This window comes from Poecile atricapillus, chromosome Z (genome assembly GCF_030490865.1).
Source record: "Poecile atricapillus isolate bPoeAtr1 chromosome Z, bPoeAtr1.hap1, whole genome shotgun sequence".
NCBI classification, from domain to species: Eukaryota; Metazoa; Chordata; class Aves; order Passeriformes; family Paridae; genus Poecile; species Poecile atricapillus.
This window is the reverse complement of record NC_081289.1, coordinates 15884365-15911101: the sequence shown is the minus strand read 5'-3', so window position 1 is coordinate 15911101 and position 26737 is coordinate 15884365. Positions and strand designations below refer to the sequence as shown.

Sequence of the window (26737 nt, the reverse complement as noted above, 5' to 3'; positions counted from 1 at the left end):
TTTTTTTTTTTTTTTTTTTTTTAATTCAGTTAATGAAAGGGTAGCATTTGAAGATACCTGATACATGTGCATCTTTTTAATACAGACATTTAAACAAAGGTACCACCCTAACCTCTCTCACTCCAGGTGAGCATGGCAGCCTGGGCTGGTGTTTTTAGGAAGGCTGGAGTTGGGAACAGATGGATATGACCGTCACTAGATGTCATCCTTGTGCTGCTGGGGAGCCCCCCTGTCCTCATGAGAACACGATCTGGACATGAAGTGGCTTCCTATGCTTGGCAGAGCAGCTCTGTGTCTTATAGAGAATATGACTCCTTTTGCAAACAATGCGTTTTTAGTGATGGGGATTTGCTAGAATGGCTTCTTGGATTGATTTTTTTTTTTTTTTTAACTCTATAGACTTTTTTTTTTTAATTAAATTTGGAGGTAATTTCCTGCATTCAGATCTCTTTTTTACTGACATGGGGCCAAAATCATCAGTTCTCTTGTTTTATTAGAATAAACTTTTCTGCCTTTTCTGAATTTTGGGCTATATCATGGAGCAAAGTAGGAGAAATAAACAGGCACTTTCTAAGAACTGATAGAAATCTATTTGTGTAAAAGAAATTTGAGAATTTGAGATTGTGCCATTGTAAAATGCATTTTCTCTTTTCTATTCTAGAAATAAATTCTAAATAAACCAGCAAATACTGTAGCTCATAGATAAATGACTACATACATAACTTAAAATTATACAGATCTTATTAGAACAGTTTTTTTTAACTGGATTAGTTTGGAAATGGGGCAGCTGTTGTTATTGCAGGAGCAGATTAATTCTTTCACAAGATTTATGTGTCTAGACTCAAGCCACTATTTTTGGATCCTTGGCTATCCCTAAAAAATAAAACCAAAAAATGTAACTTTGATTCTTTTGCAGTCAATGACAAATATTGTGACTTTCAATTCATTTAGTAGATTCTCCCTTTACTATTTGTAAGGTTTTTTTCTGGCTTAAACCAGCTTTTTCAAGAAAAAGTGTCACTTGTAAATATTTCTGGTGAAACCAATAGATATTTTTGAATACAATTGAGATAGTATGTGCTTATCTTTGTATAACAACACAATTCTATTAAGATACTGAAGTTTGTTCCTGGCATGGTGCAGATAATGGTAGGATGTGGTTCAATCAGGTCAATAAATACTATTTTGATGCCCTGCTTAGTCTGCTGGCAATTCTGTCTGATACTGAACTGAAATATGAAGTACTTGTTCTTTCAGATCCCATGCTCCTTCCCTAAAAACATAAACAGGGATGTGGAACTCCTATGGATTTTGGTAGCTCAATGTGATGCACTCTGCAGCTCCCTGACTGGAGGTAGGTGGGGGTCAGGCTCTGCTCCCAAGGGACAGGAAGAGAGGAACTGGCCTCGAGTTGTGCCAGGGGACGTTTAGATTGGATATTGGGGTAAAAAAAAGGGTTATTAAGCATTGGTAGAGGCTGCCTAGGGCAGTGGAGAAATCACCATTCCAGGAGGTTAAAAGATGTGCAGGTGTGGCACTGATGGATGGGGCAGTGGTGGATTTGGTGGACATGGATTATAGCTGGACTTGATCTCCAAGGTCCTTTTTGACCAGTGTGGTTTACCTGTGAGCATTTGTCACTTGATGTTCTGGGGGCAGGGAGAATCCTTTCTGTGCTTTTGGGATTCCCTTGTAGGGTATGGTCAAGTACAGTGCTGTTGCATGGGTCTAAAGCAGAGATTGATTACAGGTTTCTTTCCTGTGGTGCTTTGTAATTCTGGAATTTGCTGTGGATCTTCAATTTTTTAGAATACTGGAAAATTTGGTTTACTTACAAGCACAAAAGGTTAAAGTGATTTTAGTGACTGCTCACAGCAGAGTTTCTGTTCATGATCCAAAGTGGGACAGAAAAGATAATACAGTACCTCAGCCTGCCTGATCAGCTAAAGGTAAGTTCAGGTATGTGGGCACTGCAGATAACTTTTTATTATTCATTTGCTTTCCTGTCAAAACCATCAGAAATAATCACACAATCTTCAGAAAAGGTACAAAGTTTTGTGGGAAAGCTCTACCTTAGCTGTTGCTGCCACCATGCTGGCCCTGCCTGGGTGGTAACTTTTCTTCCCTGGCATTTTCAGATTCCAAGTGTACATGACCCATCATCTGTTACATGTCCTACACCACTCGGGAACCTTGGCACAACAGAGAGAAAGTAACTTAATTAATAGGCTTGTGGGTAACACTGTTAATGGGTAACAGTGAGGTTTATCAGAGTACTCCTGGAAGGTGCTGTAAGGTGAGCAGCAGGACTCTGAACTCTACAACAGCTCAGGTAACGTGCAATGCTTTTAAACAAATAAACCTGACTTCAAACACTGCTGCTTTCATAAACCTTACAGATAGGGCTGTATTGCAGAGAAGGCAATACCACTGGCCCTTTAATATTTAGCAAAATACTTCCAGATGAGTGGATAGAAATTCTTTGAGAGGAATGGTTCCATCCTTAGACTTCATCTTGTCACAATATGATAAGCAAATTGATTTCTTAATTATACAATTATAGAATCTCCTGAGTTAGCAGGGACCCATCAGGATCATAGAGTCCAACTCAAAAAATCCCACCCTCTGCCTGAGAGTGTCATTCAAACACTCTTGGAGCTCTGGCCACTCTTGGGGCTGTGACCGTTCTCTGGGGAGCCTCTTCAGTGCTTGACACCCTCTGAGGGAAGGACCTTTCACTGATCTCCAGCCTGACCCTACCCTGGCCCAGCTCCGTTCCCCTGGGTCTTGCCTCAGGTCACCAGAGAGGAAAGATCAGTGTTTGCCCCTCCTCTTCCCTTGTGCTTTATATACATTTGATTTGCCAGGTCTTTAAGAATTTTAAGATTTTGGGTTTTTTTCATCTGTAAATGCAGTCCCAGTATCAGATACTGTTTTCATTATCATTGAAGAGATGATAAATCCCTTATCAAACAAAAAGGGAGGTGAGCTTAGTGTTGTTTCAGCATGCTCCAGTCAGCTTCTAAAGATTTGCTCTGAACAGCTCTGGGCTGCCCTCGCTTCATTCTCCATGGAATTTGTGTTCCAGCCCCTCTGGTGTTCAGGATGCCCTTTCTGCTGGGGGCAGCAATGGACACGGGCTGACTCCTAAGAAAATTGTTGCAGGAAGAGCTGCTTCTCCTCTTTTGGTCTCCTGCTAGTTTCATTTGCAGATTTCTGTTTGATTTGTGGATTGCTGCTTCTGGAGCTGGCAGAGCCAGCAGAGTTGTTTCTTATTTTCTCTCTGTTACTCATGACTTTATGACAGTACTCCTTTATGAGCCCCCAGCTTTAGAACTTTTTAAATCACAACAGTTTTCAGGGCTGCCTTGCTTGTGGTTTATTACAGTATTTTACTGCCTGCTCCTAGATTGTCTTTTAAAAAAACAAACCACGTTTCTCAAAGTGTAACCTTTCCTGTCCTGCTTTTGATGACAGCAATGATTCAGAGTAATGGGAAGACAATGGTTTGGAACACCCAATCTTTTCCAGTAGATGTGCTATGGCCATGGTATGGATTCCTCCAGCTGAGCCTGATGTGATTCCTGCTCATGTCAGGAGGTTTTCTCTTGCTCACATTTTACATAAAATATGCAGCATTTGATCTGTAACACTGTTCTTTGTGATTTCCAGATCCACCTGACACATCTCTGAGGTTCATGCTGCTTCACACTCAGTGTTCATGCTAGAGAGGTTTCTGTAGCTAATTACTTTCGCACCCTGGTGGGTATGTGAAATTGTATGGAAAGCTTCCTTGTCCACCCAAAAAGGAACTAGAGTTTGCTTTTTCTTGATTTTTAGGGGCTAATTACACAAGGTTCCAGATCAAATGCACAAGACTGATCATCTGACACGGGGCACTTGAAATGTTCCCAAGCACTGGGGCAGAATGGTCACTTCTTAAACAGCCTTCTACATTTTGGGACATTGAAACCAGAAACTTCAGGACAGAGAAACTTAAGATCTGAAATTTTGCAGCAGAGCCAAGACAGGACAGCATCTCTTCCATCAGTTCAGCAGCAGGTTCAGTATGCAGGGCTTTTCTTTGAGTGTTCAAACACTTTGGGAAGAGCCAGGGATGGGACAGCTGAGGTCAGAAGTTTGACTGTTTAGGGGGTACAGTTCGGGAGCATTTTGTCCTTCAGCTGCTCTGGATTATGAATCCTTTGGGCACCGAATCTCTCCTGTCCTTTTTAGGAAGAGATTGGAGGGGAATTGAAACACGAGGAGAAAGGTTCAGGTATGGATTTGACAGCTGGAAATTGTGCAGTGCCTTGTCCTAGGACTGAACATGATGTCGTACCAAAGCTCAGGGCCAAAACAGTTTGCTCTGCTGAGTATTTAACAATCAGATTACTTCAGGTAGCTGGAAGCCAGGACAGCTTTGACAGCCCAGCTACAATAGTTGGTCAGAAGAGCAAACATTTCCACCATAATGACTCCCGCGGGGTCGGTCCTGGGGCGGGCACCGAGCGGAGTGGCGCGGGCTGCCCGGAGCCGGCGGAGGCGCGGCCGCCCCGGGAGGGCTCTGCGCGGTTCGGCCGCAGGTAAGGGAACTTCCCGGGACCCGCTCCGACACCGCTCGGAGCCGACTGCGGCAACTTCGTGTCCCGGCGGGATGAGCCCCGCCGTGCCCTGCCCCGGCGGCTCCTCCTCTGCCGCCGCCATGGCCCGGGGCCCCCGGCAGCGGGGTCGGAGCCGCCCCGGTCCCGGGAGCGCCGCGTGTGCCCGGAGCGGGGGGCAACGGGGGCTGCCCCGGCAGGTCCTGCCAGCCTCTGAACCCCGTGCCGTGTCCCTGTCCCCCGTGGTGTGTCCCTGTCCCCCGTGGTGTGTCCCTGTCCCCCATGCCGTGTCCCTGTCCCCGTGGTGTGTCCCTGTCCCCCATGCCGTGTCCCTGTCCCCGTGCCGTGTCCGTGCTTCTCCCTGCGTGTCCCTGTCCCCCGTACCGTGTCCCTGTCCCCACGCTGCCTCCCAGTGCTTTCGGCACTCCCGACCTTCTGTGCCTTGTTTCTGTGCTGGACCTGACGTAACTTTTCGGGAAGTTTTGGGGAGAGCTTGGCGGTCTCCCGTTTAATCTTTTCAGGCTCTAGTAGGACGCTTCAGGCCCTGGTGCTGTGAAGCTGCAGTGCCGAGTTTTATCTAGAGCTAACAACTGCGGCTTGATTTAAGGCCTGGGGTTCCTACATCCTGTAATTATTTTTCGAGGTCTGTTTCTGCTCGAGCCGTGACTTCTACCAGCTGAAATAGCTGTGCTTGCTCCCACCGTGGCTGGGCTGCAGCTGGAGCTGTAACAAGGTGCTTTTCACCTCTGTGCCTGTGTCTGGGGAGGAAGGGAAGCTTTGGTGTTCAAGGCTTGGCTGTGGTGTAACGCGTGTGTGCTCCCTCGTGTGAGTGAGGAGCACAGGGAAGAGTTCCAGGCTGGGCTTGGCTGTGCCTGAGCCTTCAGAGGCTCTGCTGGCTCTCCTTATTCTGGCCCAAGCACAGCCACTACCAGCAGCACCGTGTGTAGGCTCTGTGTGGACTGCACTGGCAGCGTATTGAGCAATACAAGTGTCGCTGCATTCCAGAAGGTAAACAGCACAAATGGGACATGGAGTGGGAATATTCTCCATGCTTACAGTGTGGAGCTTTGGGGAGGAAGATGTCTGAGAGTGTCAGCTTGGGATTTATTGCCTGTATTAAAGGGAGCAGCTGTATCTTGAGGCTTTACGTTTGCAAAGGACGTTAAGTAGAGGTTTCAGTAAAACTGGTGCTCTCAGCGAGGCAGCGTGACAGGTTGGTTTGGGAGCCTTTCTGGAAAGTAGGGAAGCAGAAACTGGGTTCAACTCTCTGTTTCAAGTGCAGCAAAGACTTTGTCCCCTTAACTTCTTCACATCACTAAGAAATGAAGAGCCCGGGCACTTCCTAGATTAGTTTAGTACCCGTCCCAGTGCAGTTTTGGATTTAGCACAGCTCCTTGAAAAGCTGTAGCAGAGATCAGCTCCTGGCAGTGACAGTGACTGTCAGTGGTGTGCCCTGGTGCTCACACGTGCGGGTTGATGTTCCCATGCCAGGAGGGTGAAGTTGGTGCTTGCTCCTCTCCTCCCCGAAGGCAGCAGGAGCCCCATTTGCCTGGCCGTGAGGGGGGCCCTGAGGAGCAGGTTCCCTCTTTGGCAGCCCGCCTCCTGCTTTGAGCCCTGGGATTTCATCCATTTGCTGCATCTGGGTGCAAGAGTTGTGCTGAGGAATGTTGAAGTTGGTTTGTCCTGTGCAGGTGTGTCTGCAGCAGATCCAGGCTCTGGAGGAAACTCAGTGAGTAGCATTTCTGCTTGTTCCTGACACGCAGGGTGGGGTGCCTGGAAACCAGGGATGTTCCATGGGGCAGGGAAGCGTGGTGAATTCCATCTTTTTTCCTACTTAGATGCGAGTTCCCTTTCTGGGTTGTGCTGCCAGTGCAGTGTGACACACAGCGCAGGAAGGAGAGCGGTGCCGCTGAAAATGTCTGTGGAGGTGCATGGGGAGGCTTTGCCTGTGACCCGTGGCAACAGGAGGATAATTGTTAACATTCCTGGAATGACAGCCATTCCCAGGAGTCTGAGGTTCCCAGGTGGTGCTGCCGGCCTGTCTGGTCCCATTGGTCCCCGGTGATGATCAGGACAAAGTCTGTCACTGCTCCCAAGGCAGGTCAGGGTGCCCTGAGCACAGGCAGAGCTGTGTGCGATGAGGTGCTGGGTGCGCTGTCCTTGAGGAGGTTTAGTCTCTTGGATCCATCCAAGCGGGGGTTCTCTGATGTTTCCCCACTTAAAGGAGCACTTTCAGTGAAGTGGAAATCCTTCCCCTGAAGAGCTTTGAAACCAAGGAAGGTTTAGTCACTTTCTTGTCGGTGGAGCGATTGCATCAAGGCAGGCCTTTGGCTTGCTGAGCACAAGGGAGTTGCTGTAAACTCCTTTGAGGAACTGACTGATTCTCTGTTGTGCTTTGTATGTGTTTTCCTGGGAAGATGGAGGGAGCACGGACAGGGGACCAGATCCCAAATCTGGGAGAGATGTTCCAAAAACATATCCCTGACTCTTGAGGTGGTTCAGAAGGGATGCAAACCCCCCAAAATGCCTCTGACTGGGGAGTCTGCTGTTTTGCAGTAGTTGTCAACAGAGAAAGTAGGAGCCCAAATATAAGGCAGGATTTAGAGGGGCAATAAAGCATCCTGTGGTCTTAGGGATGGTCAGCAAAGCCCCTGTCCCACTGCTGAATTTTCATGCCCTTCCTCAAGGAGGTGCTGGTAACTTTTGCCTCAGCTGCTAAGTGGTGATGTGCAAGTTAGGTTGGTGTATCTGAGACAGCTTCTTCTCGTACTTACCTTGGTGACTGTAAGGGCTTCAAAGCAAAACTGAAGTTATGTGGCTGCTTTAAAGTGTGCAATTATGATCTGACCTATTTCTGCCTGGCCAAACCACATCTCTGAAGTTACAAAAGCAAGGAACATGTTTATTGGAAGGTTCAGGCAGGTTTTGTGTTGTAGTTCGTTTATTTAATTTTGTTAAGAATTTGTTAAAACTTGTTAGTATGTTCTTGTTTCCCCCTGTTGATTGTATTGGTTTAGCCCCAGCTGTCTGTTATGTAATCCCCTCCCAGTTTTCCTGAATGTTCCCCGTCAATCACCTTTACCCTGCCCCATCTCCCCATCCATCATCATAAACCCCACCTCTCCTTCCAGCTCCTTCCATGTATATCATCCCTTCCTCCACATGTTATTGGTTGTTATGTTATGTTCCCACCTTCTTTGTATCCCCATTGGTCCCTGACATTGTAACCTCCTCCCCTTACCCCTCCCTCTGTGAGCTCCCATTGGACCCTGGATTGTGCCTGGCCCTGAAATAAAACCCAGTGCACAGAGGTGCTCCGGTCTCTCTTCAGTCCTGAATTCTCCCAGCCCGGACGCTTGTGCTCAGCCCCTCTCCTGAATAAACCTGTTCCTGGGAAGTACAGCCGAGTGAGTCTCCTCCTTCCTTTTGCCATCACCCACGATGCCTGATTTGGCAGAGCCTGGCAGGATTCGGTGCTCTAAAGGTTCTGCAGTGGGATCGCCTTTCCTTGCAGTTCCCTGCACCTGGTGACTGCCCGTGCCGGAGTGGCACCGCAGAGCTAGCCCGGAGCTCCAGTGCGGCCAAGAGCAGCGTTAGTTTTGTTGTGTTCTCTTGTATGGAATGTGTGCATACAGCTGTGCATTAAGGATACATAAAAACACTTAATACCTTCATAAATAAAACTACTTAATACCTTCCTGTACGTGTACTCTGTGCTGACAGAGCTGGTACTTCTGGAGAGATCTCCTCACTAGAGGTGCTGGCTGGGAGGAATTGTTTGTGGTAAGATGGGGATGCTCCTGTTCCCTTCTGTGCCTCTGCATCATTAAGCAGTGCAAGTTGTATCAAAGAACAGCACCAGAGGCCACTTTAGCAGTCTCTGGCTTGTGGTGTTTGAGAGGAGATAAAACCAACAAACCCAGTGGCTTTAAGCAGCCCTTGGCAAATATCTTCATGGCAATCCCTGTTCCAGCAGGCACAGTGTTGTAACTCTTGCATGAATAAAATCACCTTGCCAAATGGTACCTGTGCACAAAAGGCTCTGAGGTCAGGTGTGCTGATGGAAAAGTTAGTTTGTGCTTCCATCTTTCTTTACAGGCTTTTCCCCTAAATATTAGTGGAAAACTGAAGGCTGAGACTTGAGCCGGCTGCTGCAGCATCTGAACTCCGAAGTGGAGAACTCTGTGCTGCCAGACAGCTGTCGAATTGTGTCACAGATGGGAAAAACCTGATAACCACTTGTGTGAATCAGCATCTTTTAAATCCAACAGTTGTCATGGTTCCAAATGTGATGGATGTGGGAGAAGAACTTTGCTTTCTTGCTTTGTTACGGACACATCAAAATAACAGGAAATTATAATGGTCTGGTCTTCCCTGCCTCATCTCAGACTGATCAGTGCTGAAGCAAAAGCATAGGAAAATCAGGGTATATTTTATATGTCAGTGTAGAATTAACCCCAGATATTCATGGGCACTGCAGTGCTTGTGAAGGGAGATACAACACACACAACTTATGGTTGGTAACAGAAAAAATACTGTAAAAATAACTGTAAAATCACAATGTAAAAGCAAGCAAACTGCCAACCAACCAAGCCTCCAACCTCCTCATTCTCATATGTTTCCCTTGTTGTGCTCTGTTCTGAGGGCAGACACAAGAACCCACATGTATTTACCCAGTCAGCACCAGGATCCGTTTTGTAGACAAGGGGGCGCAGTTCTTTTCTTGGTCCTTTGCCAGGCAGGAGATGTGGAAACAGGAGCTTTGCCCACTGCTTTGGGAGAGTCTCTCATGTCCCAAACCCCCACAGAGCAAACTTTTATGGTTTAACATCCCAAGGACATTAAAAGGAGATGACAAGCCAGGAATGGACCATGGAGCAGGGATGGTGCCCAGCAGAGCAGTGACCATTCAGAGTCCAGTCCATCTCTGCTGCCCAGGTTTGGGATGAGTAGGGATGTCTGTCCCTGTGTTTGCTCTGCAGGATGAGGAAGCCAACCTTGCCAAAGAGGAAGATGAGGAGATGGGGGAGGATAGAGACAGAGGCCACCAAAGGCCTGGGAAGGCACAGAGCCAGGTAGGAGACATTGCCTTCCAAGGAGAGGGACTTGTCTGTCCCATTGGAATTTAGGACCTGAGGCCAATGGAGCAAAGGGCTTGAGTCCATTTTCCTGCGCAGGTTCTCATGTGCCTTAGAAGAGATTTGTGAAAAGGCATTATCCCTGATGGAATCTCTGAAAAGCAAGGGTTGAAGCTTCCTGAAGTGGCCCAAACCTGCCTGCATGTATCCAAATGCAGCCCAATCCCTATTTTTTTTTGTACAGCTGGGATGAGACCTCAGCTGCTGTTACTTGCCTGCTCCCAAGTTGTGTAGCTCAGAGTCTGCAGCCCCTGAAGGGCCAGGCTGTGATTAAACAACCTGAGATACCAGAGAGCTGGAGTAATTTCCTAGCAGGTAACTTGACTTGGAAGCTGCATTCCAGACTTTAGTCCACATTTTTGTTTCATCTCCCACATGGGGGCACCTAAAGAAGCAGAAGTGGGGTGCTCCCAAAAAAAGGACATCCAAATTAATTGGTGGTAAAGGGCTTAAAATTCAAGTATGAATGGAGGTGCCTTTAGAACATTTCCAATTTCTTACTATGAATGGAATTTAAATGAAGTATCCATATCAGGACAAGCACGTATGAACTACAAAGCCTCTGCAAGTGTTTTACAGCCAGGGAGGGAGACAAGAGTCAGGAGTCTCTCCCCAAAAATTGGCTGCTGGTTTGTTTGAGCAGGCAAAGGAATAATTTTGTATTCCCTAGGGATGTCCCTATGGATAAAGGCTTATTTGTGTGCCCTGGGTTTATTCAGTGTATCTCCAAAACGCTGGAAACAGATTTCATTGAAATGCCAGGGGTGCCAAATGCTTTCCCCAGCCAGAGCTCAGAGCCAGCCCCATGGGAAGGGGTTTAATGTCCATTTTCCCAGTCCCTCGAGGCAGCAGCACCTGCAGCCAAACATGCCCAAGGTGCCGAGTGCTGGCAGGAGGCAAATCCAGGGATTGGACAGGAGTTTGCACTGCTCCTGTAATCCCAGACCTGGAGTTGTGCTTTACAACTCCCAGGAGATACTGCCTCACTCAAGCCCATTTAAAGCTCAGCATCCTTCCTGGACCTTTGGAATTATTGTTGATCCTGTTGTTGCTCTTTCCCAATACTATTATGATTATTATTGTAAATTACCACTCCATTTCTTCCATAGCCCTTTGCTTCCCAGAGGTGGTGCTTTAAGAAAGCCACTCCAGCCTGGGAAGGTGCTTTTGGTTCCAGCTCACGTCCCAGCCCCGGGGCCCCCAGTGCGATGTGTGGAAGCCGCAGTGGCGCCGGTGTGTGTGAGCAGCCCCGTGCGGGGACTCCAGCGAGGGCGGGGAGAGAGGAGAGAAGGGGAGTGAGGAGGGAAGCGGGAGTGGAAGGGAAAGGCCCGGTGTGGGGGAAGAGGGAGGGCGGACAGACGACGGGGAGATGGGAACAGATGCGGGGGTAGCAGGGTAGGGACAGGAGAGGAAGGAATGGGGGGACGGGTTTGGGGGAAGAGGAAAGTGGGGGAAAGAGGGAGAAAGAAGGGGAATACCGGGAGAAGGAAGGAGGAGTAAAGGGGAGGACAGAAGGGGAGGCCGAAGCCCCTGCGCCTCAGCTGCCGAGCCCTCCTCACCGGGCCCTGAGTGAGGAAATGGCGGTGGGCGCCATTTCCGGGCATTAAATCGCCTCGGCCCCGCCCCGCGCAGCCGCTCCGGGGCTCCGCGCGCCTGAGCCGGGCCCGGGCCCCGCCCCTGAGGCCCCGGCCCCGCTTCAGCGAGACCCGGCCTGCCCGGGATGGGGCTGGAACCGCCGCTCGCGTCCCCGCTCTTCACACCTGCGCTGGCACCGGGGTCCGGGTCCTGCCCGTGTCCGCTGGGGGTCCCGGGGCTGGAGGACCAGGGCGGGATTGGCCCTGGGATGGGCCCCGGGCTCGCCGCGGGCGGGAGGAGCCGCTCCGGGCCGGGCGCTGGGGCCGAGCCCGGCGCTGCCGCTCCTGCTTCGGCCGGCGCGGGGCTGGGGTCCCGCCGGGGCTCCGGGACCCCCCAGACCCCGCCCGTCCCTGCACAGCCGGGGGGATTTATTTTGAACTTTTTATCCAGTCTAGGCAGATAATTCTCATGGAGAAATCCCAAAACTAAGGATATGGGGTCGGGGTAGGGGGGTCGGAGCACTGGCAGTGTTCTTTAATTTAAAATTGCTTTAAATTAAAAACGCATTGGTGTCAGGAAGATTAATCCACAAACACCAGAGGTTCATGTCCAAAAAGGAGACAGAGGAGTGCTTTTACTTATTCGAATAAAGGGAGAGGACATGGGGCATTCCCCTGGGGTCTCTCAAATTTTTGGAGGACGCAGCCTCCTTTTTATCCTAATCTTCTGGCTACATTGGCTGAGGTACTTGAGAGGTACAGACTTCCCTATCAGGAATCTGCCCTATCAGGCGTTCCTAATATTCCCCTCTGATGTATAACCCTCCCTCTTAATTTTTAATTCTTATGGAATTTATGGTATTTTCCCATTGTCTCTTTCATCTTTTAATATCCAATTTCATTTATCAGCAAACATACAGTTTGTTTGTAAAGGCAAATATCTTTTTTTCCATTCATCAAACAGTGGAATCTTTCCCATTGTTTCTTTTATCTCTCAGGGCTAGTTGTATTTACCAGCAGACCCACAGCTTGTTTGTAAAGACAAATCCATCATTCCTGTCATTGGGAAAAATAAATCTGTGGAACATCTCATTTCCAGTCCTGGACTGGCTTCTGTCTGTCTATCTGTGATTCCAGCTGCTCCCATGGGATTTTTGGCCTGTGGGACTCTAATGAAGTAGCAGGTGCTGCACATGACAGAAAATAATGGGAAAACTCTCTGGATCAGGCACTGTCCCAAAGAGCTGGCACTGCCCACCATCCCTGACCAGGGTTTGGAGGCTCCAGCACAGCTCCCCTCCAGCATATCCCACTGCTTCCTCAAGTCCCCTTTAATCAGGATCATTTTTTGGGGAGGGGCACCCAAACCCAGCAGAATTTGCTTTAACCAGTTTTGGGGGATCTCCCCTCACCCCTCCTCACTGAATTCCTGCTGCCAAAACCCAGCCTGAGGCTCAGATCCCCATCCCCTCAATCCCTCTGAGGAATTGCAGTTGGATTTCCCAATCCAGCAGGGCAGCAATGCTGTTCTCCTCATTGTGCATCTGGATTGCAGTAATTGCTTAAGAAATAATTCAAAGAAATTCAGAGAATGAGGAGATACGGAAGAGCTGCGAGCTCCAACCAAGGGCTGCTCAAACCCCTTCTCAATTATTTGCTTTAATTAAGGAATGTAAATGAGCCAATCAAAACCACATTGATACAGTGTTATACTTTTTAATCAAGTTTCAAGTACTACAGAATACAAAATAACCTTTTTAACACCAAGACTCTTCTAGGAGATGCACAGGGCAGGGCTGCACTGCACCCCCAAACTGAGAACTGGGAGAAGAAAATCCAGAGATTCTTGGGAGATTGGTGCAGCTTCTGCCAGCCAGAACAGTCCTTGGTCTGAACACAGAGCTGTGAATCCCAGGAACCTGGGACTACATCGATATCCTCCTGGGCCCTTTCATTAAAAGCAGATTTCCACAGAGAATTAATGAAATACAGAAAATTAAATGGAAATGGAAAGGAGCAGCTCCCCCAGCCCATCAGGCTGCAGCATCCAAAAGAAAATGAGCAAAGATTATGGATTGGGACCATCACCAATCCCAAATCCATGGTGTGGAATACCATGCTGCTTTGGTTTATAATCACCACTTCTCTTAGTGGACAAACCCTTCAGCTCTGCTTCCAATTCACCGAATTCCCAACCGTGGCCACTGAGATTCTGCTGCACCGGGATCCAGAAAAACACGCAGGGTATGGTCCCATGGGAATGCTGCCCGGGAAGTACATGGACCTCATCTGTGCCTGCAGCCCAGAGGGAGATCTCTTCTCAACAGCTCCGGCTGTGCTCCGTGTGTCCCACAGTTCCCACGCTGACACACCACAGCTTCCTCCCCCTGCTGCTTTGGGGAGTATCCCTGAGGTGCCACCAGCAAAGGAGCCTCTTATGGACACAGAGTCTGGGCATCCAGGGCAAGAAAAGGAGTTTTCAGTCTTTAGCCTGATCCAGCAGCTGGGCCTGGCGGTCACTGTTAAAGCCACCTTGTCCAGGGCATTGCTGCCAGGGACCATTCCTGTAAAATCAGGGGGGAAAGGGCTGACCCTTGGAGCCAAAGGACTCCAAGGGTCCTTTGCCAAAGGACTGGGAAAAAAAACTCACATCCCTGGCAGAGATAAAAACAGAGGGGGAAAATGCAACCCATGGTGATGAAAAGGGAATTGAATGATTGGAACCATTTGAAATGGACGAGAGGAAAATGTCTCACGTGATCCCAGGGGAGGTTTAGGCTGGATATTGGGAAGTCTCATAGTGGAAAGGCTGTCTAGCCCTGGCACAGCTGCTCAGGGTAGTGGTGGAGGTCCCATCCCTTTGGGGATTTAAAGCTGTGTGGATGTGGCACTTGGGGACATGGGACAGTGGTGGCCTCAGCAGCACTGGGGAACACCTGGGCACCATGATCTCAGAGGGCTTCTCCAACCTGAAGGATTCCATGATTCCAAGGACACCCTATACACAGCCAGCACAGACACACCTGTGCCTGCTGCAAGCATCATTTCACTTCCTCTCCTTCACTTGGCCACCAAATATTCCCTGGCTACAGAGAACAACAGGGAACAGTACTTGTTGTGGGAGAAGCCAGCAGGATTAGATCAAACTCCCTTCAGAAAGAGCTGACAGGATCCAGCCAGTCCTGTTCCCAACTGCTTGGGAAGCTCCTACTGGTAGGGACCAGTAGCAAAAGAGAGGGAAATCCCCTTGTGCCAATGGACAATGACACGAGAACTCTGGGGAGAGAGCAGCAGAGACAGGAAAGGAACGCCAACACCAGAGCTTTCCAAAGGGAATGCCTGCCAAATCAACCTCCAGGACCTGTGGAAAATGTTTTCCAGCTGAGCTGTGAGTCCATTTACTCCTGTCTTCCACTCACAGACTTTTCAGATCTCCATGCCCAGAAGCCACTCTGGATGAAAGGGCCCTTCTGTGTCCATGGATGTGGCTTTTCCCTTGCCGCCCCTGTGGTCGATGGGGAGCTAAAGGAGAAGGAATGAACGGGGAATAAAGTATCCATAAATACAGCAGATATGGCCGCATGCCTACACTGAGGTCATATAACAAATAATATCCCAAGTTATTGTGATTAAAGTCCCATTTAGCTGGGAAAAGTAAGAGGAAAGATTCCTGGTCCTCATCTCTGACTCCTTCCTTTTGTAATACCTGTCACCCTGGAGTGCCAGGACAAGGGGGAATGCCTTCCCACTGACACAGGGCAGGGATAGATGGGATATTAGGAAGAAATTCTTCCCTATGAGGGTGCTGAGGCCCTAGCACAAGGTGCCCAGAGAAGCTGAGGCTGCCCCTGGATCCCTGGCAGTGTCCAAGGTCAGGATGAACAGGGCTTGGAGCAAGCTGGGATAGTGGAAGGTGTCTCTGCCCATGGCAGGGGGTGGAGCAGGATGAGCTTTTAGGGTCTCTTCCACCCCAAACCGTTCCGGCATTCCACAGCTCCGGCTCTGGCAGGGCCCTGCTGGAAGCTTGGTTTTTGGAAGGATGATTGTTTTAGCACCTACTGCAAGCACTTGAGGGACTGCATGCCAGTTTGTACAAAAATGCTGATTTGTGCCCAGGCTCATCTAAATACCCATCCTGCAGAATTCCAGGGCTTCTCCACTACCATTCTGTTTAACTGGAACGTCTGGGATTTGGAAGGCTCCCAAGGAAAGCTGGAGGTTTGCAGGGACAGCAGAGTTCATCTAATCCCACTTGATACTCAAAGGCACGGGAGCTGGAGACCCAGAGCAGTGGGAGTTGGGGCTGGCAGGTCTCTGCTGGTTGCTCCTGGTGATTCATCCCTGTCTCCTGTAGCTGAGAGCAGGCAGGGGATGGACACGGGGCTGGCAGGCAGTTGCTGTGCCCCTGCAGGATTTAATCAGCAACTCCAATCGCCTCCTGCTCTTTGTGGTGTCCCGAGGTGCCCTCACAACCCAGAATAGACACCCAAGCTGGGTGGGAGCTACCATCCCATGGATCCCTGCCTTTTGGGGAGCCTATTTCCAACCTCTGAAAGCAAATGCATTTTTCTGCCCCTCGTTTGCAGATCCTGAACGACGAAGCTCCAGCTCTGGTGAGCATGAGGGGTCTGGAGCCACATTAGAACAGGAAATGGCAAAGGAAACAGTGGGAAACAAGGACACTGCACAGTCCACACGCAGGAGCAGAGGGAGAAGAGAGGCCGAGAGCAAGGGACTCCTCCCTGAGCAGGCATTTAATGCATCCTCTGGCCATTTTTCCAACTGATACCTGCTGTGCTCAAAGATAAGGTGGCCGAAAGCAAATCTCCATCACTAGGTCAGTGCCGATGTCCTCTGACCTGAGGCAGCTCTGCTGATTCCAGTTCTGCTCTCTCCACCTCACCTGGGTTATTTTCCAGCCATCCACAAGCAGGGGTCACTTGTCACATTCATAGGGACAGCACACAAGCCAGGCCCAGCAGCTCTGTGCTAGCAGTGGGATGCATTCAGCTCTGTTTCATGCCTGGATTGCCCACTCCTGTGCATCCTCCTGGGAAATGCAGCAGGCCCTGGAATTCAGGCTCCCAGTCCTGCCCAATCCAGGCTCACTTTCACCTCAGTCCCCTGGGTTTCTGTCCTCACAGCAAATTCTGAACTGCACCCCAGATGATACCCCAGTGCTTGTCAGCCGGCCCCAGAAGGCTGCAGAGGCATTCCCACAGCCCAGCCAATGGAAAAAAGGGAGGCAGAACCAGAAGAAAGGGCCAGCAGGGGCAGTGCAGCAGCCAGAACAAACGGGGAGCAGGGGGTGGGCACGTATGAATGCAGGGGGACACCTCAGCTCCTGGTCCAGCAGGGCTGGATCGATGCTGCGGCACAGCCACAGATGCAGGCCCAGCAGTTCTGGAGGTGCTGCTCCAGGGGCTCCTCTGGTAGAGCACACAGAGCCTCTGGCACACAGAGGGAGTTTGCCTTTCCTGAACCCCTCATTTTCAGTAGCTCTGGTCTCAACACCCATTTCTGCTGTGCCTTCTGCACAGGCAGGCAGATGGAACCTTCCCAAAGGGAATGCTCTCACCAAAGTGTCCTTCTGTGCCCCTTCTTCAGGCAGAGGGAATGCTGAGCCTCCAAGCAAGACTCTCGAGTGAGGCCGAGTTCATTGACTGCTTCCATAAAACCAAACGGGCTTTGAACCTCTTGGTGAGACACAGAGGAGTTTCCATTTGTCCTGGCTTAGGGCAAATTTGGGAGGAAACTTCCAAAGGGGCCCCTCTAGAAAGCAGACTTCCATGCAGGGACAGGGCTTTCCCCCGTGTATCCCAGCAGTGAGTGTTCAGAGGGAAATCTGAACAGAAAACACTGCCAAGGGACAAAGGTGTGAATTCCAGGTTCTTCAGAATTCAGGACAAACCTTGTGTCATGCAGCCACACAAACTGCCCTGGGATTTCAGGGGCTGGAGGCTGCACCTTAGCAGGTCCATCAGCACTTGCAGTCACAGAAGCCTGGGGATGGCTGTGAGTCACCTGAGCTGAGGCTCCAGCTTGGCTCAGTGGATGAACATAGAGCTCCATGGTTAAATACTTTTCACTGTTGTTAACCAGAATCCAGAGCCTTGGCCAATTCCCACCATGGCTGGGGGCCCAGGGGCCTGAGCTAAAGCCCACAAAGGAAAGGGCCAGAGTGTGGTGCGGTCTGGGAAACATAACCCAGTTCCCAAAATAACATAGTAAGGCTATGTGACATCTCTGAGGTACCAGAGCCCTTTGAGAGACGCAAATCAAATCAGAACAACTGCCCCAGTGAGTAACTCTCATAGTTCAAACTCTATACATTCAAGACACTTGGATTTTCCCCTTCCCTTTCTATTATTGAGAAAGCATGCAAGGGAAAAAAAGCCCATTTTTCTAGTGAGCCAGCTTTTCTAAAGAAGTGGATAGGTGAAGTCATACTAGTTAGAATATACCAATTTAATACAAAATTAGTTTTCTGCAGGTTTTTTATAAGCCAGTATCAATCCTGCTGCAGTGTTGATTATTCTGCTAGTTTAAACAGGCAAAAAATCCCAATCCCCCACAACTATGCAGGTTCTCTATGCAGCACACCAGAACTGTCTCCTCTGTCCCACCAAACCCAGCCACACACACAGAATACAGTGACAGCATCTGTTTAAAAACAGTTCTGTCTCAATGAACTGTTTCAGGACTGAAAGGTCACCCTTCTCCAAACCCCGCTATGTTTGTGACTCAGCAAAAATGTCACAGTTCTGTGTTTATTTCAGTTCCCCTTTCAGATTCCCTGCCTCTGCCATGGAATGCTGCAAATACTTGTGGCACTGATGTCTCAGCCTCCTTTGGCTCTTTTTTAATGGCTTGTTAAGTAACAGCCTCTGATTCTCAGCTCTCACAGCTGCCCCCATTTTACAACTCAAATAGTAAATAGTGGAAGATGAATGTGTTTTCAAAATTATTTTTATTCTGTTAAATGACTGAATTTATATGAAAACTAGAGTCAGATGAGTTTTGCACTGACAAGACTATTTAGACAGCTATACCCAAAGTGAGTTTACCAGACTGAATGTAGATCAGGGCCTCATTCACTGGTTAACAGTAAAGCAAGTAATTATAATTGTGTAACCAACCCAAAAGCCTCACTTAGTCCAGTAAAAGCTGAGGGAAATAGAATAAACCAAGCCCATAAATACCATCAGCTGCTAAACTACTGAAGAGGAATTCCAAGTGAAATAATCTTTCCTCTTCCAGGTTTGCTCTCTGCTGCGCATGGTCAGGGGCTGCCTCTGTTGCTGTGATAAGGTCCCACCCACATCAGGCCTGGTTTTTGTCCCCATTGCTTGATTTTTCCCAAGTGTTCTTTAACATCTGCCCCTAGGTTTTGCCATACCTTGCCCTGACACAGCCATTCAGTGAGAAAAGCTTTGCAGCTGGCCCCAACCCTACCTTTGGTTCACAGCTTCAAGGCCTTGTGGAGCCTGGTACCAACGGTGGGGCAGGTCATTAGTAATTCTCTCTCAGAGCCCATTTCTAGCACTGGGCAGGGCTTTTCCTCTTAATTGAAACCAGCTCACTCATTCCAACCAGTCATTTTAAGGCCTGGTATTGTCCTTCACACTCATTGCAGCTCTTCTGACCAGCACCAGCACATTTCCATTATTACAGGCTCACCCTCCTGGGACAGAAAAAAAGCTGCCACACAGCAAACAAAGGCTCTGAGTCCACCAGGACCTCCCCAGAGCTCTGGCTGATAAAGCTTTCAGCAGCTCCAGCCAAGACTTAATGGCTGGCGAACAAAATGTTCTGGAAAAACGTCATGCCTTCTATAAACACATTTTTCTGGCAGGTCTGTCCGGGTGTTTTAAAACCTGGAGAGGCTGACTCTGCCTGGCTTCTGCAGGAGCTAAGGGAACACCATGGGTTGAGGGGAAGGTGGAGGGAATGGAGTGTGGGGAGAAAAGAGAGGGGGGCAGAGCTGAGCCCTGCGAGGACCCTGCTGCTGCATGGAGCCACTGCTCCTGCCCAGCTGCTCACACAAAGTTTATGTACACATTGCCCATGTCCTTCAGCCCATTTCTGGTGCCCAGGCAATTTTCCAACATGTCTTTTGTGGGCAGGGAGCTGTCAGTGCTGGTGACAAATTGCCGCAGCGCGTTCCTGCCCGACAGGTGGCATTTTTGCTCCTCCTTGGCAACGCTGTCCAGCAGGACTCCTCGGATGTCCTTGGGCTTCCCCGGCACACCGAACATGATGAACAAGCCCAGGCAGTCCCGTCCCACCAGGCGGCAGAACTCAGCCAGCTTCTCAAACCTGCTCATGTTCTGGAAGCACTCGTCGGCCAGTGCAGCCTCCCGGCAGCAATCCTCAACAGGACCCTCGCCGTGGAAGAGCTCGGCCGGCTGCAAAGCCTGCACGGCGATCTGGAGCTTGATCTGCTTGTCAGACCCACACAGAGTCCAGATCCAGTCCACTCCGAACAGGGAGGACTGCTGCTTGGTCATTTTACTGGTCATGATCCGCTCCTCCATGCCCTTTCCCATGCAAAAGCTGATGAAGTTGACCAGGAAGATCTCGCTCAGCGTGTTTGTGGCTGGCTGGAATTTGCTTTGAGGATCCACAAAACCGAGATAGTCTTCCAGCTTTCGAGATGCATGGAGCACACCCTGGCTGAAGACTTCACAGATGACTAGAGTTTCAGCCTTGTTCTCCTGGTTGTCCTCCTGGGAGACCTTCTGGCCCATTTTCTCTGCCGGGGGAGGTAGTTTCCACATGCAGATTGCCTCAGGGACAAACCTTTATTTTCCAGCAAAGGCTCTGCAGGCGCTGGGCTCAGCCAGACCTACTCAGCTGCACATGGATACCTGCAGCCTTCCCGGTGAAGGTGATGGCAGAGCTGAGCTCTGTGTGCCCGTGGGGTTCAGCCAGGCTTTCTCCTGGGTGTGTTTCTCACAGCTGACTGGGCAGGGACCAGCCCAACAGGCCCTGCAGCTTTCACACTTGCTGAATACATCTGGTGCTTGTTTTCCTTATTGTTAATTCCGGCACCATTTCTTTGGCTGATGTTATCTCATTCTGGTCTGATCTTATTTCCTTGGATCTCCTTTCTAGGACTATTGCACAGAAACCATTTTTTTGGGACAGAGTGTTGCCTGAAGATCAAACCATCTTTCCTTTTAACCTCCCAGAGAAAGGAGGTTAACACTTGGGACCAGAGAGAGAGTCTCTTCCATAGCAAGAAGGGACAGAGCACCCTGGAAGGGCCCCCTGTGGAGTACACGTTGAGCAATGATGATGCCACTTCTCACCACACCAAACAACCCAAGATGGTTCAAATCTGGATCCCAGAAATAACTAAAAAGTCTTGATATAGTTGATTTCTTAGCTGTTAGTTGAGCCTTGCTACAGGCACTACTGACAAACAAATTAACATGTCAACAAAAAAATGTGTAATTTTGCCCCTTTTCCTTCCTTGGTTTTGAATAGAACAGAACAAGCTTCTTTGGAAAGTTAATTGGAAAATAAAAAGGAAAAAAAAATATTAAAAATAGGACATGAGAGAGGGAACCAGCTTCCACAAAAACACCTGGCATTTTCCACAGACTTTATTGGATTTCACATGGCAGTACACAGCAGTTACGTTTGCCCTCTCCAAACCAATTAAGCACCTCGACAGTATTGACAGTGTGCACACACACACATAAAAACCTCCTGACTTCATCACCTCTCTCGTGTCCCCACCCTAGAACAGAACCAGGGTTCAGATCACAGCTCTGAGGGCATGACCTGGCACCAGGAAAGGGTTGTTTGGAGCAGAATGCTGCTTACACTGCACTTAAATGATCACTGCCCTCACTGTAACACGCCAGAGAAACTAGAGTGTTTTTAGCTATTTCAGCACACAGAATTGTGTCACTAGCTCCCTTTTCCCCACACTGTGAATTCCCAATCCTGTCCAGTAGCCAGTAACTAGTGAGAGCCATTCAGAGGAACACTTGTTGGAAGCCTGTACCACATTTCCTAGTGCTTCCACAGGTTTTTACATTCAGCTTCCATGTAAATAATAACAATATTGCAGAGTATTCACAGAAAGGGGGACCTGAATCCACATCCCAAGCATCGGCACCCTAAACCTGCCCACATTAAATTTTGCATCTTGGTACATCAATAATCAGCTACACTGCACATCCTTCAGAGGTCCAGGTTATCAGCGTACATCATTCTAATGCTGGAATATGCCTCTGATCTGATAGGAGTTCCCTGGGAAGAACCTTTCTTCCTTTCCTAGCTTTGTTAACAGTGTTTTAGAAACACCCCCAAAGTCAGCACAAACCCCAAATTCCCTGCACGACACCAGGAATGGTCTCATTTCCAGCAAGGAGACTGACAAAATGAGTGACAAATGCTTGGCAAAGCAACACCACCGCAAGGAACAGTTCCAGCTGGACTTTTGTTTTCCTTTATAGAGCAAAGCAGCTTCATGCCATTGTGCTAAGAGACATGCAATGTTCAACACCATACAAATGACCACTGGAATAAAAAGTTACTTTGTTTGTTTGCTTTTGGCTAGGACACCTCACAGTACTGGGAGTCTGACACAAGATTCCCACTGGCTAGTTAGGAATTTTAAAACCTGATGATCCTCAAGAGCAGAGGAGCTGTGCTTTAAGAAGGTAAAATGATAAGCAACACATTTGATATCTCAGTTTTGGAGGAAAAGTCCCACCTTAGGCTTAATAATATGAAATAATATATTTCCTATACATTTCTCTATATAACTTTTATTTTTTTTGCAACTACACCATCTTCACGTTAGTCACAGCACAGAAATATGCCTTCCATATGCAGGGAGTACTCTCAACTTTAAGGAAATTTTTTAAGTCATGGAAGTGTTAATAACTATTGAATGCACTAACTACTGCTGCTGGGGACAAGAAAGAAGACATTTTAAAATGTGCAGTTTCTGGATGAGCCACTGCCAGAAGAAACATGCTTTAGAATTGTTTGATCTCAAAATGGAAGATCATTAAACTGTGCACTCAGTAAAAAGCAACGAAAGCAAACATTTCCAAAGGTCAGCCTGCCTTTCCCAGTAACCAGCTGGTTTGCAAACTGGCATAATTTTTTTACAATCTTCTCTCTTTCCCTTGCACACCTTCAACTTTCCATCACTCTATCTCACAAAATTTAAATTTTTGCTTTTATATGTACCTCATATACTTATTTTTTCTTTTTTTTTTTTTTTAATACAAAACAGTATAAAAATAGGAGCAACAGTCAAGAGCTACAGGGGAGCTTACACAGGGCACGGATCTCTAGAATCCTACATTGGATAGGGCTGAACCGGTGCTTGTGCCAAAGAAAAGCACTTAGAAAAGAGCAGTAACTTTTATTTTTCAGCTGAGAGCGCAGAGAGAGCTGATGCGCTGTATCTACAGATGCAACACTTTCACCTAACATCTTCTGTTGTTTTCAAACAGTATAAAGGATTATCTGAGGCCACGAATAAGCAAAAGGAGCACTATCATACCACATCGATGTCAAGGCAACACTCTGAAACATACCACCAGTTTTTACATTAAATAGAGTTAAAACAATTACCATTCACCAGTGTCTGGGTGGTTTTTATGGCAACTTAAGTAGGCACCTTGTTTTTTCTCCTTTTCTCTTTAAAATTCTCCACCCCTCAGTGTTACTTCCAACAAACAGAAGCAAGAGCAATGTAAAGTACATGATCTGCTGCCTGTCACGTGGAACAGGGATGTCCTTGCATGCAGGAGAACGAGCCTTTGTCAGTGCCTGGCGGTGACTGTCACACGTTGGAGTCCTCATCTGTTATACTGGTGCTAGGAGAGCGAGTGGCAAAGTCTTTGAACATTTCATCTTCCTTCAGCATGTGCTGGAAAGGAAAGGAGGGAAGAGTCAACGTTTCTCACAACTGGAGTCACCTGTCCTGTGCTGGGCAGCAAACACTGCCTGCCAGCCACTGCTTTGTTCTGCTGAGGGAGGTCTTCACCCACCCTGCTGCAAAACCAGCTCACCACTGTCTGCTGGCCCCAGTGGCTCGAGGTTTCCACCCAGAAAATGCAGCCTGACTCCCAGCTGGAAGCCCACTGACCGTGGGCAATATGGGCTGTGTCTCCTGCCCTCCGCGGTCTGTGGGGAGCCAGAACAGGCCACCAAGCCTCCTCACCAGGATGGGCAGGTACCTTCCTGAAACGCTTGGTTTTCTTGTGCCCTCTGTCCCTGCAGAAGACCCCAAGGACCTCACTGACCCTGTTTAACATGAGCAAAGGGGTTCACACCCATCCCACAGAAACAGAGACCTTACAGCACAGACCCCATTCACAGACTTACTGTCAAGTTGTTGATGCCTTCAGAAAATGCTCCTATTTGCCTCACCGTCCCTTCTGAATCTTCCATCTATAAAAAACAGAGAATGAACCATGAATTAATAGTAACTTATTTGTATCACAGAGTGGAATCACAGAATGGGTGGGGTTAGAAGAGACCTGGGTCCAAATCATCTGGGTCCAATCCCCTGCCATGGGCAGGGACACCTTCCATGATCCCAGGTTGCTCCAAGCTGCATCCAGCCTAGCTTTGGACACTTCCAGTGATGGGGCAGCCAGAGCTTCTCTGGGCAACCTGTGCCAGGGCCTCAGCACCCTCACAGGGAAGAATATTTTTCTAGTATCCTAAACCTGCTAAGATCTAAACCCACTCTGTCAGTGTGAAGCCATTCCCCCTTGTCCTGCTACGACAGAGTAACAATTAAGCACAGCACATAATTTACTGATTACACCTGAGATGTTCAGACCAAGGGAGAAGCATGGCCTGTCAGGAAAGGAGAATTACTCCAGAGCAGGCCCTAAAAAGGTGCTGCATTCACAGCTTCAACCTCCTTGGAAGCAGAGCCTTTTGTCACTAATGCTGTGTGACAACAAGAAGTCAGGGCCTTCATGGGCCAAAGCAAAAGAAAGACTTCCCTGGGAAATGAAAGGTTTTCCCACCAAACCTGACAGCTGAAAGACTCAGAATTGTTAGAACTGGTTTACCTGCTCCAGCCTGTCCAAATCATCATCGTCATATACTCGGATATCCAGGCCAGGCTTAAAGCCCTTCTTCGATCCACTCCCAGATGCTCGCCCCAGGTCCATAGGACACACATACTCCTCCACATCATCCTGCTTCTTCTTCCTCAGGCTCCCAAAATTGCTGAAGGTAAGTTTCTTTGGCTTGAAAGTGAAGAGAAAGTTGCCAAGGAGTTAGAGAATCGCCAAAGAATTAACAGGCCTACTCATGCCCTCTTGTGTTTCCATGACAAAGGGTCAAAACCCCAGTGCTCTTCTACACAAAAATTCTGAATTTCATGACAGTGGCATCTGAAAGGACAATGTGTCCTCTCATTCTACCACTGTTAAGACACCACCATTTAAGAGATCCCAAATGTGGTCAAAATTCCACATTAAACCATGAGTCTGTAAACAGTAAGGGACAGTCTCCCTCCCACTCATCCCTCAGTACAGACAGAAGGGCGACATGAGTGCTACCTCCTGTTTCTGCATGTCAGAGAAGCTGAGAAGTGGCCTGTTCATGGTAGACATGAGTGTTAGCCCCAGATCTGCCAGGTCCTGCTCTCATGCTTCTTTTTTTTTAGGTACCAACCCCTTTTCTCAGATCTTACTGACGTGCCCTCCCAGCACAGATAAAACCAGAGACCCAAATGCCTCCCTGGAACCTCCCACCCCTCCCAGAACAAGTGGCCTACCTTGACTTTGGCAGTTGCTGTCAGGAGGACGTAGTCAGGGGACTCCATGGCTTCACGTTTCTGCTGCTGGGCCTCCTGCCCCACCAGGAGGTTGAAATGAGTGGCCAAGTGCCGCCTCAGCAGCGTCTTGTTGGGTGGGATGTTCAGCAGCTGGGCCATGGTTTCTACATTGAAACGGGGCTCCAAAACCTGGGAATCCAACCACAGAGAATCCAATCACACAGAATCCAGCTGAAGCCAGTACTGTCTGATGAGATGTCTGATGGATCTCCAGGCCTATCTTGGTCACTCCCTAAGGCTGTTTTGAGATTCTTGTTGGTATTTTAGAGGAAATATACAACAAAGAAGGAGGAAAGAGAGTTAACTTGATAAAGGATTCCTAAAATGCTACCTACCTTCATGCTTTCCTTCTGGAGTTATAAATAGGAACAAATTGGCAGGTAAGAAGAAATGAACAGATAAATCCACCCTTAACTGAAGTACTGTGTGAAGCTGCCACAGAATGTTTACCCAGCATCATCTTCCAATTCTGGAAAAGGTAGCCAGAAGAATCATGGAAAATAAACAGACACAAAATGTCTGGAGCAGGGATACAACTCCTAATCACCACAACAAACCTCTGCAAGTGTAAGTCTCTTGTCTGGAGTGTGTGATGCTAGAGCAGTTAAAAACAATCCTGGTTTGACAGTGTAATCCCAAATTTTACGGAAGTTTCCCTCACAAAAGAAAACCATATCCAGACTAGGAAGGCAGAAAATGGCTGTTCAATAGCATGGCAGCACTGTAGAACAGGAGGTGGAGAATGCTATACCAAAATAGAATTGTGAGGGGAATACAGAGTATTAAACCACACTACTTCCCCTCGAGACATTCATATCTTTTAAACCATAAGGTAAAAAACTTCTTATTAAGCAGAATAAGCAGAAAAAGCATGTGCAGCAAAGATAATGTCAGAACATTGACCTAGTGACTCCCAGACATCTTTTTCCTTCATAAAATGGAAGAAGCCACCCCAAAAGCTCACCATCAGCCCCCCGTGCACTCCACTGCCCCGCAGGTTGGGTGCGTACTCTGCCAGATCCACGGAGCGCAGCCACTCCATCACGCGGTGGTTGGTCCACTGGGTGACCTCGGAAGGTGTCACATTATTCTGCCAACAGGAGGGACAGGCAGGTAAGGAAGACATCCCAAATCAGCTCAATCCCACCCCAAATCTTTACTGAAACGTACCTCTCCTGCCCTTAAGGAATATAATCCTACTTTGCACTTGAGAAAAAACTCTCTTTCTGATTGCTACCTTGGGCAGGGGGCAGGGGTGTGTCAGATCATTTGACTATTGCACTGTGCACTAGGGTTATTTGCCATTTCTACCAATACAGCTGAAAATTCAGCTGGTTCCATGAGCTCCTGTGCTGTTCTCGCACCCTGTGAATCTAAATCCAGTACACTGGGTTGTTTTGTCACCCATTGCCCCATCCAGCATGTGCTGCTTCCAAAACACAATGATGGCAGTTTCCTGCCTGGTAACAGGGCCAAGCTCCTTTTACACAGAAAATACTGTCACAGCCATCAGTTTTCCAGGGAGTTGCACAAGACTCATGGCAACAGTGCACTGAGTTCAAGATGATTTGTGCTCCAGACAGCACA

At 48.5% G+C, this 26737-nt stretch overlaps 3 protein-coding genes across 17 annotated transcripts in view; 1 reads left to right on the top strand and 2 right to left on the bottom strand.

The window, feature by feature from the left end:
* LOC131572791 (basic helix-loop-helix ARNT-like protein 2) overlaps window positions 1-1194 on the top strand; it is a 32045-nt gene extending 30851 nt beyond the window's left edge. Inside the window, exon 18 of the transcript XR_009276050.1 lies at window positions 127-1194. The gene's annotated coding sequence lies outside the window, so the exon portion shown is untranslated. The remainder of the gene's footprint in view (window positions 1-126) is intronic.
* A 14749-nt stretch (window positions 1195-15943) lies between these two features.
* On the bottom strand, window positions 15944-20774 carry LOC131592663 (rab15 effector protein-like). Its single transcript, XM_058864335.1, has one exon. The coding sequence runs from the start codon at window positions 20091-20093 to the stop codon at window positions 19353-19355; it is 741 nt and encodes a 246-aa protein (XP_058720318.1). The 5' UTR covers window positions 20094-20774; the 3' UTR covers window positions 15944-19352.
* Window positions 20775-22539: 1765 nt separating this feature from the next.
* Window positions 22540-26737, bottom strand: part of LOC131592661 (liprin-beta-1-like) — a 109861-nt gene continuing 105663 nt past the window's right edge. For all 15 annotated transcript variants that reach the window (XM_058864321.1, XM_058864319.1, XM_058864324.1 and 12 more), the window contains 5 exons: window positions 26115-26240; window positions 25091-25279; window positions 24378-24557; window positions 23677-23742; window positions 22540-23218 (listed from right to left, as the gene is read on the bottom strand). In XM_058864321.1, the coding sequence (XP_058720304.1) occupies window positions 23132-23218; window positions 23677-23742; window positions 24378-24557; window positions 25091-25279; window positions 26115-26240 (648 nt within the window). In that variant the 3' untranslated portion in view covers window positions 22540-23131. The remainder of the gene's footprint in view (window positions 23219-23676; window positions 23743-24377; window positions 24558-25090; window positions 25280-26114; window positions 26241-26737) is intronic.

Coding starts and splice junctions, on each gene's coding strand:
- LOC131592663 (XM_058864335.1), bottom strand. CDS start 20,093: ATGTGGAAACTACCTCCCCCGGCAGAGAAAATGGGCCAGAAGGTCTCC.